General features: G+C 36.8%; 1 protein-coding gene across 10 annotated transcripts in view; it reads left to right on the top strand.

Annotated features, from left to right (window-relative positions):
- The window catches only part of LOC127432026 (abl interactor 1), a 95,350-nt gene that overhangs the window by 33,028 nt on the left and 42,154 nt on the right, over positions 1 to 20,168 (top strand). For 6 of the 10 annotated variants that reach the window (XM_051682779.1, XM_051682782.1, XM_051682783.1 and 3 more), the window contains 2 exons: positions 13,193 to 13,369; positions 18,953 to 18,967. In XM_051682779.1, coding sequence (XP_051538739.1) covers positions 13,193 to 13,369; positions 18,953 to 18,967 — 192 coding nt within the window. The remainder of the gene's footprint in view (positions 1 to 13,192; positions 13,370 to 18,952; positions 18,968 to 20,168) is intronic. The other 4 variants (XM_051682781.1, XM_051682788.1, XM_051682784.1 and 1 more) reach the window with 1 other exon arrangement.

Here is a 20,168-nt window from a genome sequence, read left to right as displayed (position 1 = left end):
AATTATTTCAGCCTCACTCTCTTAAAGAGGTCACTCCTCTGTTTGAGAAGAACTACTGTGAAGTTTGCTGTTGGGTTGTCATAATACCTTTTCGATACTGTCATGATGGTACATTTCGGTAGTTGATTTCGGCTTGCACAACTATTCGTTCAGAAAAGTCGTTGAAGACCAAGGGAAATAATTGAGGTGATTTTTCTCATAATCATGCAGCCCTAGCTAACAAAAAAAATCTGAGCTACTCTCAGATGCTTGTGGTGAATCTATCAGAGAGAGATGGAGCATAACACCACCTCTAAATCTGTGATGAGAGTGTCTGTCCTTTCTTCAGCTGTGCTCAATGTCGTTAGAGAGCTGCAGTCAAAATTAACCAAGCTCTGTCTTCTCTTTTAATCACCAAGTGTTTTCATTTAGCTCAGGATGTGCGAGAGAAAGTTGTGCCATATGTTTTGTTGAATGTTGGCCTGGGCTACACTGCCAGTCAAAAGTTTTGAAACACTTGCCTGAAATGTTTCTCATGATCTTAAAAATCTTTTGATCTGAAGGCATATGCTTAAGTGTATGAAATTAGTTTTGTAGACAAAAATATAATTGTGCCACCATATTAATTTATTTCATTATAAAACTAAAATTTTATTTTAAAAAAAAGTTTTTAAAATTGATGACTTGGACCAAATAATAAAGAAAAGCAGCCAATAAATGCCGAACATAGATGGGAACTCCTTCAATACTGTTTAAAAAGCATACTCAGGGTGATACCTCAAGAAGTTGGTTGAGAAAATGTCAAGAGTACATGTCTGCAAATTCTAGACAAAGGGTGACTACTTTGAAGATGCTAAAATATAACACAGTTTTGAATTATTTTGGATTTTGTTTAGTCACAACATAATTCCCATAGTTCCATTTATGTTATTCCATAGTTTTGATGACTTTACTATTATTCTAAAATGTGAAGAAAAAAAATATATAATAAAGAATGAGTAAGTGTTTCAAAACTTTTGACCGGTAGTGTATATATTGATTAATCACAATATATTCGCAGTGATTTTGCTTGCATTAGAATTACATTTTATTTCCGTTAATCAATGTACACTGTCAATGTTAATTAATCAATTCAAAACTCAATGATTTGTTTGCATTATCATCAAACATGGAACTACGTTGCATTTTTCATATTACAACGCTTTAGTAAAATATATGTAGATAAATATAGGTTTTTCATACTAATATATATATATATATATATATATATATATATATATATATATGTTTTTTTTTTTTTTAATAGTGCATTAAAATAAAAATATTCTTCCAGTGTAGAAAACATGCCTTGATTATTTTTAACTAGATTTTGGTTGAGTTTTTATTAAACATTTAACATTTCAAAATCTGATTTGATAAAAAAAAATAAGATTTCCCTTTTAATCCATTTCAGAGCAAATACATTAATATCAAAATATCGTCCAAAGGCTGAAAATATAGAGAGAATGTTTAATAGCTAAATCGTCTAACCATTTTTGAATGCATGATTAGTTTCCCTCTGCGTTGTATTAGCTATGCGCTATGTACAATGATTTATGTATTCAAACTGCTATGTATTGTGTATACTCTGGGAGTGTCTCACCTCACTCCCTAGGTCCCTATGTCGTGAATTGGTTTGTGAACACAAATTTGGGTGCTGATCAGGGTGTTGATCCACTGAGCATTGGAACAAAACGATTACGAGGTCATGCATTTAAACGCAGCTGGAATTAATCAGCAACATCACTGTTTAAATAACACTATCATGCAATTTGGTTGTAGATATTAAAATGTACAGTGTTATTTTGACCGATTAAAAAAAAAAAAGAATTGTACAAAGGAGTGTATCTTTTTTTTTATAACAACTCCAATGTGTAAAAGATTGTTTCCCTTTCATGAAAATTATGGATAAGATAATTCTCTTTAAAAAAAGAAAATATGGTTTTAACATCATATATTTACACTTGCACTCTCTAGTGACTTTAAAAACTTGAAAAGACATGACGCCATTTCCGAAAAGAGAACATAGTAATCAACAGTGCTCCCTGGTTTTTATGTTGCATTATTGGGAATTTTTACTGTGTCAGTTTCAGTGCACTGGAACGAGTTTGCAATTCAGACAGCCCTAGAAATGGATGACTCCCTGACCAGTGCCCTGACTACTGATCTAGGTATTTTGAGACGCACCCTCTGACAGTGACAAACAAATAAAAAATAAAACTTGACTAGCAACCCAAGCATCTGGGTGTGGCCCCATTTCTCATTTCAGAGATAATCGCTTGTGGTTTTCTGCTATTATTAAATGCTGGCAAGGCAACACTGGCACGGCATGGCATTGTGTGCATGCGGTTATTGACTCGACCGCATGCACACAGACGCTTTTCCTCTCTGTGTGTGTTGTAAAGGGTGTGTGCTACTAGCCACTGTTGCTCAGCCCTTGCCTAAAGATATGCACAACAACACATCTGTCCGTTTGTGCATAGCTTTCATTTCCGGATGCCATGCCACCCACGGGATCGTTGCGTTAAACTGCTGAAACAACTTTTTCTTTCTTTCTCCCTTTTTTTCTGTTAGATGTTGAAGTGAAACTGTCTGTCTGACCCCTATAAAAGCCTCTCTATTTCTGTCTCTCTCTTTTGCCACAGTTTCAATGGTGCAGTTGCAGAATTCACTAGAATTCCATTATAGTCAGTTTAAAGTCAACCTGAAATCAAAATTGAACAACTAATGTAACTATAACTATTCAAAATATTGAACAAGTCATGAATGTTATTTCAAAGAATTTTTTTTGTTTTTGTCTCTGTAATCTTTAATCAGAATTTTAAAACTTGCTTTACCTCTGAAACAAATTTCATTTTTGGCTGACATCTATAAGCCCTCTTAATTTTTTAACCACTCCCCTCCAACCATCTGACTCCGTTCGGTCAGTAACACCCACTTTTCATGATTAATTCATTATTATATATTATAAAATCAGGTCCCGTCCAACATTTTCATTTTTAATAGAATTTTTCGTTTTAGACTAATCATAAAGGCATCAGATTACAGAGGTATAAACAGGTCAAACACCATTAAACTTTTAATTTGTAAACTGTTGAATTTATAGCTTACTAATGGTGTGCTCACATTTGTGCTAATGTGAAGATGTGGCCATATGGAAATGTGTTTGGAATTGACTGAATGCTGAAGCATGCTGAAGTGCTTCTAGGTCACAAGGATCACACACTTTTGTCCTCATACATGCAGAAAGAAGTAGGACTGGAAAGAAAATCCAGTTCCCACTTTCACAATGATGTGTTTGTGCATCTCTGTTTGAAGATTTCTGTAATGTCCATTTAAACTAAAGCGACAAGAGGTTGAGCAATTTCAGAATGTGATCAAATGAGAAGCAAAGGTCATCCTCTGTGGGTGGTGAAAGTACCTTAAGCAGGACGTAAATGACAGAAAACACTGTAAAGGACCTTTTGTATAACTCTCCATACCCCAATTTATTGATCTACCGTTAAGCTACACTAGCTGGGTTTCCATCCGTTGAGGTGGTTAAACCTTTTTTATTCAGTATGACAGGCATATAAACTATGATTGAAACACATTTACCAAAAGAATTCCTAGAAAGTCATGTGACTTTGCCTCAAGTCGTGACTGAAAAATTTGCTCACAACTGGACTAACCAGTGGACCAGTATCATCGGATAGCATCTCAAATGTTGCTCTGGTCATTCTGAAATGCCAGACACAAGGCCTGTCATCAAAATGATTAGCTACTATTACCTTCCAGAACTCTTCGACATGCTTTTGTTCCATGATATAAAACATCTGCTGCCGATCACAAGCAAACATTCTTGAGAACATTTTGTCTGCGCACTCTAAACTGCAAGTAGCCTAATTTTTTTACATTGAACAAAAGAGCCACAGTGGCTACAAGTTCCATTTTGTGCCAATTTCCCTGGAAGTGACAATGCTTTTTTGTTTTCTTTTTTTTCCCTTTTTTTTGCTATTATTCCAATTTCGAATAAATGTAATTCCTAACTTGGATGGAAGAATGACTAATGTTACCCCTAGCATATGTTGCCATGTATCGCGATATATTGAGTTGTACGACACTACGTCAAAGGCATATTATGACTTTCAGTGAATACTCATATTGTATACGTACATTCTATGTGAAATAATGGCCCACGGATCATTCACGGACTGTCAAATCTGATTGACTGGCTTTGCACAATTTCTGGGAGTCAAGATACACCAAGTTTTTCAGTCCACCAGGGAAAAAAACGTTGTGTTGACTGGTTCCCAGGCATCTACTATGAGCACTTCCAAGGTTTTTGCGAGTTTCACAGCATTGAATGTTTTGAAAGATATTCAAGAGTTCACGAAACGTCACATATAAGTCAAATGTTGGTTGTTTATTTTACATGTCGGTCGGACAGCTCCTTCTCTTCCTGTCTGAGTGGGCAGGTTTTGGCCAGAATAAGCTGCAAAAATGTGGACCAGAATTTCTGCCAGTTATCAAAAGTCTGGCTGCACAAAACTAGTGCAGAAATGGTCTTGCCAAACTCTGTTATTAACCACTGTGATTATAATGAGTAAGATTCTTACCACTTACTGCACACTGGCATATTAGCGATGCACAACATATGAAAGCCTGGGCTCAAGGGAAGACTGCGATTGAGTGTGCATGTGGCAACAGGGTTGGCTTTCAACATGGTCTCCTAAAATACTCCCTCCACCAAATTGGAAACTGGACAGGAATTTTGCCCAATGCTAACACTTGCAGATCTGGAGAAAACTGTCAATACTTGCAACAAGACATTGGCACACATCATTGTAGTTTTTGAGGTTCTTTTATTATGTTGAACTTGCCAACATTGTGTAATATTGCAGCACCACATTTCAGCAAGTCTATTTTTCTGCTCACAGGAAGGAGATGAAGTCAGTCTCTCTTGCCCTTCCACTTCCTGTAACACCAGCTGCACTGCTGAATGTGGAGCATGGTTTGCCCCTACTAAAGAGCTGCTTTCTTACACAATCACACCTTAAACAGCTATTAACAACACTTTGAGTCTAAATCTTCAGCCATCTATTTAACACTGAAAACAAAACTATCTGTCCTCTGGTAACAGTGGACTCTAGTTTGTTTATGTCCAAGGAAGCTTAATCTCCACCATAAAATCCTCAAGTTGATGTGTTGGGTGATGGAAGGTCTTGGATTAGGAAATTTGACGTATGGTGTGAAATACCAGATGCAACCCTGCAAACTAACCCTAACTTGGTATCACCCTCAGATACATAAGGCAAATTCCAATCGAAAGTGATCATCCCTGTGCCCTACTCACTACAAAGGACAGAGCTCTTGATGTGGGCATTCTGAAGGAAGTATGGCATTACAGTTTGAATATACCCTTCATTAAAAGTCTTGAAAAAGGGCCCTTTGTGAAAAAATGAACTTTCTTACTTTTGTTTGGAACGACCCTTTGGGTGGCATCCCCTTCCCGAAGCCTTTCAAGGGAGCAAAAATGCAGTTTGGAAAATGCCCATATTTTATACTAATGGGACGTTCACACTGAAAGGGATTTTGCAATGAAAAAAGTGGCGAAGTAATTCATTTTCAGTGCGGGTTGGATATTAGCAGTGATATGAGCAGTAGAGAGTGTTGATGTGTCGAAGTTAAGTAGCGATATGCAAATGTGTAGTGATATGATGCGGCGACTACCAATGGCAGTGCAGAAAGAGCCAAAAGCTGATGAAATCAGCCAGTTCCGCTCTCATTGGCTGACCACTTCACAACTTCTGATGTCCAAAGTGCAGTGGTTTATATAATTCCACTGAGAAACAAAGTGTTGTTTACAAGTTAGAAGGTTGCTTCAATGATTACTTCAAAGTAAGAACTAGTTGCCTGATTTAACAAAGTTTTGAAGATTCATGGCATCAAATCTTTACTAGATTTAATTTGCTCTTTGGTGTCCTGGATAAGGTGAACTGTGGTTGGTCATTTTACATGTAGGTTAGAGTCCCCATTTCTATCTCCGTTGGCGGTTCTTGGCCAAAATGGAATATTATTAACCAGACCTTAAGCCATGAGTCTGCCTTCTGGCTTGCTAGCCTTACTCCTTTAGCGTCCATCGGAGTACATCGTGTGCATTGACACATTGGCCATACAGAATATTATTTATGCTGTATAATAATTGGCTCTGAATTTAGATTTGAGGACATCAAGGTATGCAACAGTCCAACCCTTTGAATGGACTGTAAAGGCTAGAGTATACATCGTTTTTTCATGTGCTGTTCAGTCTCGTGCACAGTCGAGCACTCAGCCTTTGAAAGTATACTCAAAATTTGCATCACGCACTGTACGCGAAACGTACCGGCACACAGAAAACGGAGGTATATTTTAGTCTAGACATCAGTGCCTTGGTTTCATTCCCAGTAAGTAAAATAAAGTGTCTGACCTGACTATGGTCTATAGTGACACCACTTGCACCAATCTTTTAAGATGACTGTAATAAATACAGTCTTTAAGGTTTAAAAGAGCGCAGAGCACAAGGCTCCTTCCTGGTGTTGAATAGGAGCTGGTGCTGCTCTGACTCCACATCTTTGAGGAATGAATGGAATCCTCTGTTGGTGTCTACAGCAGACACTGCAGATCTTTTATCTTGACAGAAGGCTGGTCGCATCTGCTCTGCATCTCTGCTGTGAACAGAGAGACTTTGGATCAGGGCAATAAACATTTTATTTGTCACTGAATGGTGTGTGTGGGTGAACTTGTCACCCATAAAGCCTTAATGAAGAATCACTAAAGTTGAGCCTTTATAGGGAGCTGAAAATGGGGTCGAATGTGATTTGAAACTTGTATTATGTGGCATAATTGTCTTTTGGTGGTGTTTACCGACTAAGAAAAGGGGATTTTAAATGCTGACAAGGAAAACAGCACTGTTGTGATTCAATTAAGTGAACAAAAATGACTTAGTACTCTGACAAAAATACAATCAAAATATAGCTGCAATCGGCTATTGTCAGGTGCCAAGCACATATGTAAGATGACCAAAATAATCTAATTTGACAGAAAAGATCCTGTGGATGCTGTGGATAGCTATTTTGGTGTGACATTTCACCTGCTTTGAGCACAGTTGCAAAAATATAATTTTATTTATTTATAGCGCCCCCTAGCATTAAAAATTAACGAAACTGGGGAGTCGGGTGACGCCATGTGAAGGGCAGACGTGTGAGAGACAGCTCTGCGCACTTTGCTAATTTTTTTTAATTATTTTCATGATATAATCCTGTGAAATTCGATACACCCAGTTACACATCTACTGTTTGAGGTAAAATTGGCAAAGAAGTCAAAATCCTCATGCTCTGGAGACATTAAAAGACGCTTACGGGTTCAAGATGAAAGCCCAGACAGGCCTGTGGTCCCGGGACTCGATTTGGATGGCGCGGCGGGAGAAGGAATCCAGCGTCAACTGTCCAACATGTTGGTGATGTTGACGAAGTTACTTGCGGACTTGGAGGATCTTGCTGTAATATGTCGATCGATTATAATTCTCTGAGCTAGTCACAAGAGTGACATATGTTGAAAATCGAATCGATTATTTAGAGTTATCAGAGAGAGAATTAGCCGCTAATCCGCCCGCGACCAAAGTTGATTTGGAGCGTGTTCTTGAAAAGCTTGAAGATCTTGAGAATAGAAGCCGCAGGAATAACATTCGAATTGTTGGATTTCCTGGGCATGAGGAGGGCAGAGATATGGTGAAATTCCTAGACGAGCTTTTCCCGAGTCTGCTCGACATAATAGGCCACAAGCTGAAAATCGAGCGAGCTCGCAGATCTGCTGAGGGAGGAAGGCCCCGATCGATTCTGGCCAAATTTTTGAAATCATCTGATAAAGATCTCGTGCTGCGCCAGGCGAGGAGCAAAGGAAAGCTTTCTTGGAAGAATTACAATATTTTCTTGCAATCGGTTTAAGGAATGCAAGAAACTCTTACATCAGCGGAAGATCACTTTTGCTCTGATGTTTCCAGCCAGACTGAGAATAAACACCAAGGACGGCAGCAAAGTATTTACATGTCCCAATCAGGCAATGTCTTTTATTGAAACAATGGGTGAGTAACCATTGGGTGTTTTTCTTGTGAGTGGATTGACTCACTGTACTACTCTGACTTTCGGAGGAAGCTGGGCACCATTTTTGTTTCCTTTTGCGTTGGCTCCGCTGAGCGGTTGGAGTTTTGTTTTGTTTTGTGGATTCAAACTTTTCCTTAAAGAAACTTTTGCATTGATGGAAGATCACTTTTACAATGAATGGATGACCGCAAAATATCTACATGCCCACACAAAAGATGTCTTTTTATAAAGTTGGTGGACTGTGTAAATCATGGGATATACTTTTATGCGGCCTCCGAGTGAATTGACTCTTGACCATCCGTGGAACCGGGATGCGTGTTTCGTTTCCTTTGTGCTGGTTCCGCCTAGCGGTTGGAGCTTTCTTTGTTAAATAACATTACTTTGGGACAGTTATGGATGAATCTGTCAGTTCCTTGTGCTTATGCCTCCTGTTGGCTGGAGTATGATTTGTGGAGTATTTTAGTTGGACATTGGAATTATGTCATCTGCATGATTATAGTGTTTCTTCAAGAAACACATCTTTCCCCGGAGGAAGCTGAAAAATTTGGGAAGATATGGGGCGGACATGTTTTCTTTAGTGTTGGCTCAAGTAAGAGGAAGGGAGTCATTATATTGGTAAATAAACATTTACAATTCAAATTTCTCAAACAGTTTAATGATAAATTAGGAAGAGTCATTATTGTTTTAGCAGAAATTCAGGGGCAAAGTCTGATTTTGGCTAATATTTACGCACCTAACGCTGATGATCAGGGCTATTTTATGGATCTTGAAGGGATGTTGCAAGCTGCTGGCACCCCTCATGATATAATATTGGGAGGAGACTTTAATCTTTTTATGGACTCAGTCCTTGATCATAGTGAAGCAAAAGTGTGTAAGCCCCCAGAGCAACATTGACGCTTCACAGGATGTGTAAAAATCTCGGTCTCACAGATATTTGAAGACTTTTGAACCCATCTGGTAGAGACTATACATTTTTATTCATCAGTCCATAAGATTTATTCTAGAATAGATTTTTTTTTTTTTTAATATCCAAATCCCTTATTTCATCTGTTGTTGATTGCTCAATTGGAAACATTTCAGTCTCAGATCACGCCCTGGTGAGTTTAGAGGTGTTGCCACATAAGGAGAAAAAGAAATCATATAGCTGGCGCCTTAATGTATACCTTTTGCAAAATCCTGATTTCCAGCAAATGTTAAAGACTAAAATCAGTGTTTATATGGAGACCAACTGGTCCTCGTTATCCTCTGTGGGCGTGGCTTGGGAGGCACTTAAGGCGGTTCTTTGAGGTCGGATCATACAGTATGCCTCATTCACCAAAAAATCCAAAGCACGAGAACTCGTGGAGTTGGAAGGAAATATTAAAAGTGCAGAGACAGAGCTGAAGCGCCGTATGTCATCTGATGGCCTCAGAGAATTGACCGGATTGAAATATAGATATTATACTATTTTGTCACAGAAAGTGGAGTTTTGGTTATTCAGGGCAAGACAGTCATACTTCGAGTTGGGGGACAAAGCAGGGAAGCTTTTGGCTAGATATATAAAGCAGAGAGTCTTTTTCTACCATTCCCTCAGTGAAATCTGCTAGTGGTGAAATTTTTACCTCAGCCATTGATATTAATAATGCCTTTAAAGAATTCTGTCTTGATCTTTATGGTTCCACATCTTCTGATGAAGACAATAGAAACTTTGTGGAACCATTAGATCTTCCTAAACTGAAGACTGAGCAAAAAAATGCTCTTGATTCTGAGATAACCTTGGAGGAGCTTGACGAGGTAATTAAGTCCCTGTCTACTGGCAAGTCTCCGGGGCCAGATGGTTTTGCCGCAGAATTTTCTAGATCCTATGCTACAGAACTGGCTCCACTTTTGTTAGAAGTTTATACGGAATCATTAAAGAATGGAAAGCTTCCCCCAACCGTGACACAAGCCCGGATCAGTCTGATTCTTAAAAAGGATAAAGATCCAAACGAGTGTAAAAGTTGCCGTCTTATCTCCCTGATCCAGCTAGATGTAAAAATGTTGTCAAAAATGTTGGCCAACCGATTAAGTAAAGTTATGACATCTCTTATACATATAGATCAGGTGGGGTTTATTCGGGGCCGCAGCTCTTCTGATAACATTAGGCGTCTCATCAATATCATGTGGTCAGTAGCGACTGATCAGTCTCCGGTTGCTGCCATCTCACTTGATGCCGAAAAGGCGTTTGATATGGTAGAATGGGATTATCTTTTTAAGATTTTGGAAATGTATGGGTTCGGGAGTACATTTATTGGTTGGATTAAGTTATTTTATAAACACCCCGTAGCAGCGGTACAAACAAATGGATTAATTTCAGATTATTTTACTCTGAATAGGGGCATTCGGCAGGGTTGCCCTCTTTCCCCATTATTGTTCTGTCTTGCCCTGGAACCATTAGCAATCGCAAATAAGAAAGGAGGATGATTTTCCAGGGGTGACGTCGGGAGGTGTGGTGCATAAGCTTCTGTTTTATGCAGATGATATTTTATTATTCATCTCCGACCCCACTAAAATCTATGCCTTGCCTCCACAGAATTATTAATTCCTTTTCCAAGTTCTCAGGATACAAAATCCAAAGCTTTGGCTTTGACAGCATACTGTCCAGTAACAGCCTTCCAGCCGGGTGCCTTCCAGTGGCTTAAACAGGGCATTAAGTATTTGGGAATTTTATTCCCATCAAATTTGTCTGATTTAGTCAGAGTTAATTTTGATCCCTTAATAAAAAGGTTTTCGAATGATGTGGACAGGTGGGCTTCATTACACTTATTGACGATTGGGAAGGTTAATGTAATTAAAATGAACTGTATTCCAAAATTCAACTACCTGCTACAATCTCTCCCTGTAGATGTCCCCCTCTCTTATTTCAAGCAATTTGATAGCATAGCGAAGTCCTTTATTTGGAATGGTAAGCGGGCATGGTTAAACTTCAATAAGTTACATAGGCCGATTGACAAAGGTGGATTAGGCCTACCCAAGATTTTGTTTTATTATTATGCGTTCGGTCTCAGACATTTGGCTCATTGTCACTTCCACCTGAGAGAGCCCCTCCCTGGTTTTGTATTGAAAAGGAAGTTCTTGCCCCTATCTCACCTCTGCATAGCCTTTCGTTCAAATTAATCAGAGAAGTTAAGTCACACCCCGTTATTTTGCATTTACACTCGATATGGACAAAAGTGTCCAGAGTGTTTAATTTTGGATATTTATTTAAACGTAGCCTCGAGCATATGGCAGAACCCTAAACTATGCATTAATAAGTCCCCTTTCTGTTGGTCAGATTGGATTGTGAGGGGGGTTAATACACACAGTGACCTATATGAGAGTGGAGTGTTGAGACCTTTTGAAAATTTGGTTCAAAATTTTGGGATTCCCAGATCTCAATTTTATAAGTATTTACAGCAGTATCCCAATAATTATTGATCTATTAACTTTAAGAACAGACAAAAGAAAAACCGTCAGTGCTTGTGTCTGATTCGCTGTTTGTACAGAGGCGTGCAGCTGGACCCTTTCTAGTGAAACAAGTGCATGTAAAGAGTTATCACTCCTTTTTTTTTCTCTGTTTAATTCGACTGAAAACTGTTTGCAAGAATAAAGTAGTCTATGAGAATGCTGCAAATTATCCCCGATCATCTCGTGAGGTGCTGCGAATTTAATTTGCTTTATTTCGCGGTTAACATTCATTGTGAACGCAACTCTGCAGGTTCAGTGATATATATCTTTGCATTAAAGACGAAAGTGATTAAATCATAAAATAATACAAGACACCTTGAACCTAAAATGTAGTTTTCTTTTCTTTTCTTTAGGCAGCATTAACTGTATAACCAAAACTCAATAAAAACACGTTCGATCAGAACACACATTTGGCAGCATTTTTTGGGAACACATGGAAATTTATTAGGCATATTTATTTTGATGATTATTATAATTATATTTACATTTATAATTGTCTTTAGTTCTTAATTTGTAGGCTATTAGTAATTTTTCACCTGGTGTCATTGACAGATGCTTGCGTGATAGCAAATGGGGCCGTTGGAGAAGGTAAATGTTTGGATTTGGGGAGGTGGTTATATAAGATTTTTTAATCACTTCGTTATTTTAATTGCTTTTTCGTTTAGTTTAAAGTGCTATTTGAATTTAGAAATGTCTTTTTAAGTTTTTTGTGTTTCAATAAATTAATTGAATTTTTAAAGCAAAATCAATAAAGCTCAAATATTCACCGACCCTTGGCAGGGGGGGCTGGCAGTTGAATATCACGATATTCTAAAGGCAATCATCGTTAAAATATTTTTTACATATCACCCAGCCCCAAAGGGAAGTTACATTTTTCATGAACAATTGTAAAATGAAGTAATTTTATGGAGACCTGCACAAACACGTGTACTCAATTCCATATTGCAACATGTTACCTATAAATGTTTGCATATTTGTTTGTTTTTGTGTTTGAGTAGTCTATGGGCAATATAAACATTTTATTTTATTGAAAAACGTTGTTTTTGAAAATAGTAAATTATTCGTTTGTGCTATGGCTCTTTTGAAAAAATGCATCAACCAAAAATAAAAAAATGGTCTATTTAGTGAAATAAGGATCCCAACCCCTGGTCTAGGAGGAGTTCGATTTATAGACGGAAATGAAGTTGGAGATATACATTTTGTAGGGCTTGACTCAATGAATCAGAGGAATCAATAGTTTTGATTCTAGCCCTTACGGTTGCAGAGATATGAGTCAAAACGTAAAAGTGGTTATTATAGCACCACCTATGGTCAGATGGGTGTGCATTTGTGCGCCTGAGTAGTGATTTGGGATCATCCTCCCAAGTTTGGTGTCTCCACAACTTACGGTCTCTGACTCCCAGACACTTTTTAGGGCAGAAAAAAAAAAGAAGAAAAAGAAGAAAATCAGTACAATTACAATAGGGTTCCAGCAGCTTCACTGCTTGCCCCCCTAATTATAAACTGACTTCCTGGACTTTGTTGTCACTCATTTCACCCTTTATTTATTTATTTATTATTTATTTATTTTGTCTTATCTTCTTCATTAGACGGTGGACATCCATAAGGAAAAGGTTGCCCGGCGAGAGATTGGCATCTTGACAACAAATAAGAACACATCAAGGACTCATAAGATCATCGCTCCAGGAAACATGGAGCGGCCGGTGAGATACATCAGGAAACCCATCGACTTCACAGCACTGGATGATGTGGGCCATGGAGTCAAGGTAAAGAACTCACCATCTTTCGTGTCTTTTATCCTCTGTTTCCAATCTGACCATGGACCATTACCCTGGAAATTTTTAGGGTAGACAGCATATTTAATTTAACACGAATAAAAACAAGGCTGCGAGGGATCAAAGGACAGTTTTTCAATATGTTGTCAATCGTTCAGCTGACAAAACATTTAAAAAACATCTCTTCACAAATTTCCAATGTTCTTTATCAGCATCAGTGGTGGGAAAAAAATGTCCTGATTGTTTTGTCTCTGATTGTCTACTCTTCTAAATACATTTGGCAAAATACAAATTTGTAAACCGCTTCCAAAATGTAGTGGTGGCCATGTGTCTTTGAGAGCACAGAGAGGTAGACATCTGTAATGAGATCAGACTCCAAAAACCCAGCCTGTGTTCAGATCTCTATCTGTCTAAACCCTCTGTTTATCCCCATTCAATAATCAATCAGTTGAATTTGTGCAGTGCTGTTGTCCTCTAAAGTAGCAATAAATAGGGACAGGTCTGCAAAAAGCCACAATGACACATTAAAGGAATAGTTCACCCAAAATCATTCAGGCATATGGTGACCAGTATGGAATCCGGATCCCGAAATGGAAGAAGGAAATAAAGAAGTAATTCTGATAAATTCTTATAATTATGAATTTATATTTTACAGTTGTGACTTCTAGCAACTGCGAGTTTGCGAGAAATAACGTTGTAATTGCGAAATATAAACTCAATTACGAGATATAAAATTACAAAATAAAAGCACAAATGAGAGAAACACGATGACGAGAAAGTCGCAATTACAAGAAATATAGGCACAAGTTTGAGGTAAAACATGCAATTACGAGAAATAAAGTTCCAATTGCCAGAAATGAAGTTGCAATTGATAGAAATAGTCGCAATTGCAAGATATAGATGCGCAATTGCAAGATTTATTCACAATTGTGAGATATAAACTCTAAATTGCGAGATATAAACTTGTAATTGTGAAATAAAAATGCAATTACAATGTATTAAAGAAATAGTTACAAATGAGTAAAATGCAATTGCGAGAAATAGTCATAATTTTGAGATATAAACGTAATTATGAGAAATTGTGTCACAATTGCCAGAAATAGTTACAATTGCAAGATATAAAGTCACATTTACAAGACTTTAAGTTACAATGGCGGGAAATGGTAGCCGTTATGAGATATAAACACACAATTCCAAGATACGTTCACAATTACGAGATATAAACAAACAATTCCAAAATATGTTCACAATTGTGAGATATAAACAATAAATTGTGAGATATAAACATGCAGTTGCAAGATATAAACTTGTAATTGCGAAATAAAAACGCAAGTATGAGGTATTAAATTGCGAAATAAAGTAACAAATGACAGATACACAATAGCAAGAAATAAAGTCATACTTTTGAGATATAAAAATGGAATTACGAGAAATAGTTGCAGTTGCCAGAAATAAAGTCACAGTTGCAAGATTTAAAGGTACAGTTGAGAGAAATAGGTGCAATTGCGAGGTATAGATATGCATTTCCAATAAATATTCGCAATTGTAAGATATACATCCGAAATTGCAAGAAATAGTCGCAATAGTGTGTTTTTATCTCGTAATTGTGACCATTTCTTGCAATTTATTAATTAATTGTTAATTGTGATATACGCAATTGTGAGAAATAAAGTCACAATTGTGAGGTATAAAGTCAGATTATTTTTTTATTTATTTGTTTTTATTCTCTTGGGCAGAAACTGGCTTCGATAGACTGTCAAATGTACAAAAATAATAAAAAATAAAATAAAAAACACCATAAATGTAGTTCATATGGCTCTTGTGCTATATTCCAAGTCTTTTGAAGCCCAACAATAGCTTTGTGTAAGGACAAGATCAAAATAAAGTTGTTATCTGCTGAGTATATTGCTTTTAAAGCTCTTTTGAAACCACTCTCCTTTTATTATAAAAGCAGTAAAAATTCATATTTTCTTTTTCGAATTGTGGGCAAAAATGCAACAGTAAAATGTTAATCATCACGTCATTACTTCTAGTTAAAAAAAAAACAAAAAAAACCGTTAAAATAGGCCTAGATTTTCATTTTGAAATAAACTCCCTGTGAAAAAAGGAAGAACAATCCAACAGTGTATGTAGTCCTCATTCCAGCTTTACAATGTGTTGACAGCATGCATCAATGTTATCTGCTGTGCTGGTGTGTAATAACATGTAATAACATTTGACCCAGTGACAGAAGCACCCTCAATCTGTGATTAATCTGCTGGGATTGTGAGTGTCATTGACATTCACGTAGGATTAGTGCTTCAGTGACGCCTGCCACCCAACAGCCAATCAATAACAGGCATTTACAGAATGTGCCTCACACATGATCAATACTAATGTACATGTTTACATTTATTGAGGTTAAAGCTAACCATTGTTTGAATAAAGATGGCTGTATGACCACTGGCAGTTTATCCCTATTGATAGATTAAACTATTCTGGCCTTGTTTCAGTGACCAGAATGGAAACTGAATGAAGCAGAGGACTTAACTTTTACTGTCTGATAACAGCTGTTTCTACCAACAATTACAGTACATGCATCATATTTAAAATGAAATCAGGTATCAATTTAGTATCAATATATAAGTACCACCAAACCTGGTATCGTACCAAAGCCATAATTTTAGTATTGAGCCAAGTGTACAGTACGTACATCTGTGACAGAAAATCCCAGCAATATTTTATTGCACCTTTTGACGGTGACTTGATGTTCAGCAGAATCCGTAACCCTGAGTCACCTAACAGGGCGGATTACAGCATCTTTGGCCAAATTGACTGTTTGCAAAAGATGAGATTTATTTAGTCAGCAGTCTCAGGAATGCAGAGGTGTTCTCGGATGTTGTTTTGAAAAGGTTTTCTTTAATTTCGTTAACTTCCCTTCCCCATTCGTGTATCTGTTTCATTGAACATTATCCTGAGTGCTTTTGCAGTTTTAAGCGTGGAGGATTTTGGAGCTGTCAAGAGTTTGATATATTAAAGCTGTATTTCTGTCTGGCTGAGAGAGGATTGTGCTCTCTGCTGATTCCACAGAGATGTAAATGAACACTGCATGTACGTTTCCCTGACGGGCAATATCTGGTCCTTAAAACCAGCTTGAAATCTTGAAAACTCAATTAAATTGGCGAATCAGTTTTGTAAAGTGGTTCATTGAAAAGAACGGTCCAAATGAAGCTATTTACTAAAATGAATCCGACTTCCCGACGGTTTTTCTAAGAGAGAAGACATTCTAGGAGAGTGTGTACAATTGTCTTCGCTCACTCGATCTGTGTGCAATACAAAGAAATAGTAAAAATCTACATGCAAAACAGCGATGCTGTGTTTCGAAAAATACTCCTTAACCTCTTCAACTCTGCGGGTCCAAAAGGGGTTGCTATGTCACGAAAGCGTTTATGTTTAAGTCTATGTTAATGTCCGACTGCACAAGTCCGGCATATGGGGTATCGTTTTAAAGCTTAGAATCTGAAATTTTCATAGATAACCATCACTTCTGCATTTGTTACATGAAATAAAAAAAATAAGGCCTAAAAAACATTCACGTCGCAAATCACCTAGTGGCCATGTGCTAGAAATATTAATATGACTTTAAAAGTCTTTAAAATAGCACTTAAATAGACAAATCATACATCAAATGAAGTTCAGTACTGTTTATTTTGTTGCCCTAATACCACAGTTTGTAAGATTTTCAAAAGAATCGCAAAGTGAAATGGTATTTGGAAGACATCAAATACAAACTAGGGATGGTACGATACAATTTTTTCTCTTCCGATTCTGATACGTGAACTCAGTATCTGCCGATCCCGATCCGATACCAGTGTTGTTTTTGTTCTTATTGAGTTTAGAACATCTATGAAATGAAAATTAAATTGAAGGTCTATGGGCGAGCACATTTTGTGTGTAGCTTTTGTATTAACCTCTTCAACTCTGGTGCATTTTTGGGCTGCCGCCTGCAATTTTTCACACTCAAGTTTAAAAGCTCGCCATTTACACATACTGTGGACTAATTGACAAAAATTGGTCTAATTTTTTCAGAAACCCCCACAAATAAAAAAAAAGACTCCCAATTATTCATAAATAATATTGTATATGTTTACAATCTTATGATTAATATAGTTTTTTGTTTTGTCCTAACATTTGTAAGCATGTAATTCTGGTTCTGTTCACCCTGACTCTCTGCATATAGTCTTATTTTATTCCACTAAATGGCAGCAAGTACTAGAAAAATGAATCTTCTGTCTCAAAATGCCGATCTGAAATGTAGGTGGTGCTCTAAAACATTTTAGCCCTCATAGATGTGCTCATCCATAGACATTCAATCTAATTTTCAGTCCATTGTTTCATCGAATATCTCGGCCTCCGAGTGGACTAGAAGCTCAGTCTAGGTGTCATTACTGACAAAAATATTCTTTGACAATGGGTTTTTGATTTTGTCAATGATAACGAAGGTGTCAACGATCATTAGGTGTTATTAGTGACAAAAATGTTGGTTGACAAAGGGTTTTTTGATATTGTCAATCATAACGAAGATGACATGAAAAAGATGCATTATATCGATAATCGGTTTGAATGAACCGGTGAACTTGAATGCGACATTAATCCGCTGTATCCACAACATAAACGCAATATTAGAACAGACAATGAAGCAAATGAACCAAGTGAAGTTGAACTAAGTTACACGCTAGTCAGAATGCATAACTTGCTAAACAAAACGGAATGCAATATACTAAACTTGTAAGTGTGAGGAATTCACAACAGAGTAACTTTTAAAAAGTAGCTAATACTTCACTATATTCATTATATGCCGTTATTTCAGGAGATCAGCTTTTCTTGACCATTTTCTCATGTTACTTATTGTTACTTGTTAATGTTACTTATTATAAATCATATTAATCTTTAATATGTTTGATATATGTTTAATAGTTGTAAGTAATTTTTAAATTTTTCTAAATATTTGAATATTTTATATTTTGGTCTGTTACAGTTTGACGCGTTTTTTTTTTTTTTTTGTCTACTAAAATTATATACCATTTTAGTCAGAGTAAAATTTACTAAAATGAACAAACATGACTTGATGAAATATTGACTAAATTTAAAAGGTGTTTTTGTCAAAAGACAAAAATTATGACCAAAAAAAAAAAAAAACACTTCATAGGGGACAGTGCATTATTAATGTGCCACTGTAGTGCAGAACAGTCACTGCACATGCCTTTGACAATGGCCTTTCATCGCGACAACGCAGATTCAGCAGTTCTGCAGGAGACAATGCACACTTCAGTGTTTCTGTGTAAATTGGGTCTTTTAGAAGTTTAATTATTGTGTTTTACTGTAAGGAAAAAGCATTTTATCACTGCTCATCTCAGCTCTAGTGAGCTGAAATGCAGGTTTGGAGGTTTCAAGTGCTTTTGTCCTGCTTCAAGAGCTCTGAACTGAGACATGATGATTTTGACGTGCTTCTCTCTTTCTCTCCCTCTTTCTCTCCCTCATTTCTCTTTCTCTCGTTCTATAAATCAATTTCTATTTTTATGCTGCTCACGGCAGTGGCTTAAAGCCAAGGTAAGTGTACTTATCCATTGACCCTCCCCCAAACCCCCCCCCGTGATCCTGTTAAATACTTATATTCCCACGTTAATTCCTCCCTCATAACCTCTGCATATGTGTTGTAGTTGTAGCTCAAGCTTCAATCCCAGTTCATCCCAATTAAGGTGATTTGTCTTACATGGCTGTATGAATTTAACTGAATATAAAACTAGGGCTGTCAATCTTATTAAAAATGTATAATAAAATTAATTATATTATATACCGATTAATCGCATATATCAATATTTGCAGAGAAAGCGCCCCCCCCCCCCCCCCCCCATAATTTTTCCCCCAATATATAATTATTAATTAATTATGAATAATTCTAAATATATACTGAATATAATTATTCCGATAAAATATACATTACATTATTGTGGAGGAAAAGTAAAGCATTGAATAGGCAAAACAAAAAGTTGCATTAAAATGCAATATATTGTTTATTTCTGTGTTATTGAACATAAGCCTCTCATTGGCATACAGTCCACAGCAATCCATTTTGCAATTCGTCAGTCTGTCCGAGATAGATTTATTATAAGGGATTTTCTAAGGACACGTCTATGTGAATTCGTCAGACGGACACTTTTGGAGCATCTCACTTTAGATGTGTCACTTCATTAAGCGTTTTTAGGACGTTGTGTTAAGTTTAACGTTGTTTGAAACTTAGAAAAACACGTCTCAAAATCCCAGAATCTGGAGTTGGGCTTCGTCCAGCTGTGTTTGAACACAAGAACACGTCCTCATCTTGTGCTGCCTGCTGTGCATAGCCTGACTGCGCCCTGCTGACTGAGACTTGTAAAAAAATGAATGTGGGTCTTCAAACTTGAACTCCTACGATGGTAGGAAAATTCTAACTACAGTAAAGTTTTTAAAACATAATTTTTATGCAATTAGTTGCACTGAATTAACGTGTTCAATAGACAGCCCTAGTTTTAATACTATATCAAGTACAAATGCAAACAAATCATTGGTTGCACATGTAATTATGTTGTATGGCCTTTCCAGACAGATTGTTTGTTTATTTTATGGTCATCAATGTTTATTTCACTGTTGTTTGCGCTTTAATGTTAATTTCCCGGATGTTTTTGTTTTGTATTGTATTATATTATATTAAATGATTTCTATGTATATATTCAGTGTTGGGTAGTAATGGTCTACATGTAATCTGGATTATGTA

This window comes from Myxocyprinus asiaticus, chromosome 41 (genome assembly GCF_019703515.2).
Source record: "Myxocyprinus asiaticus isolate MX2 ecotype Aquarium Trade chromosome 41, UBuf_Myxa_2, whole genome shotgun sequence".
Taxonomy (NCBI): domain Eukaryota; kingdom Metazoa; phylum Chordata; class Actinopteri; order Cypriniformes; family Catostomidae; genus Myxocyprinus; species Myxocyprinus asiaticus.
This window is presented reverse-complemented; position numbering and strand designations above follow the sequence as displayed.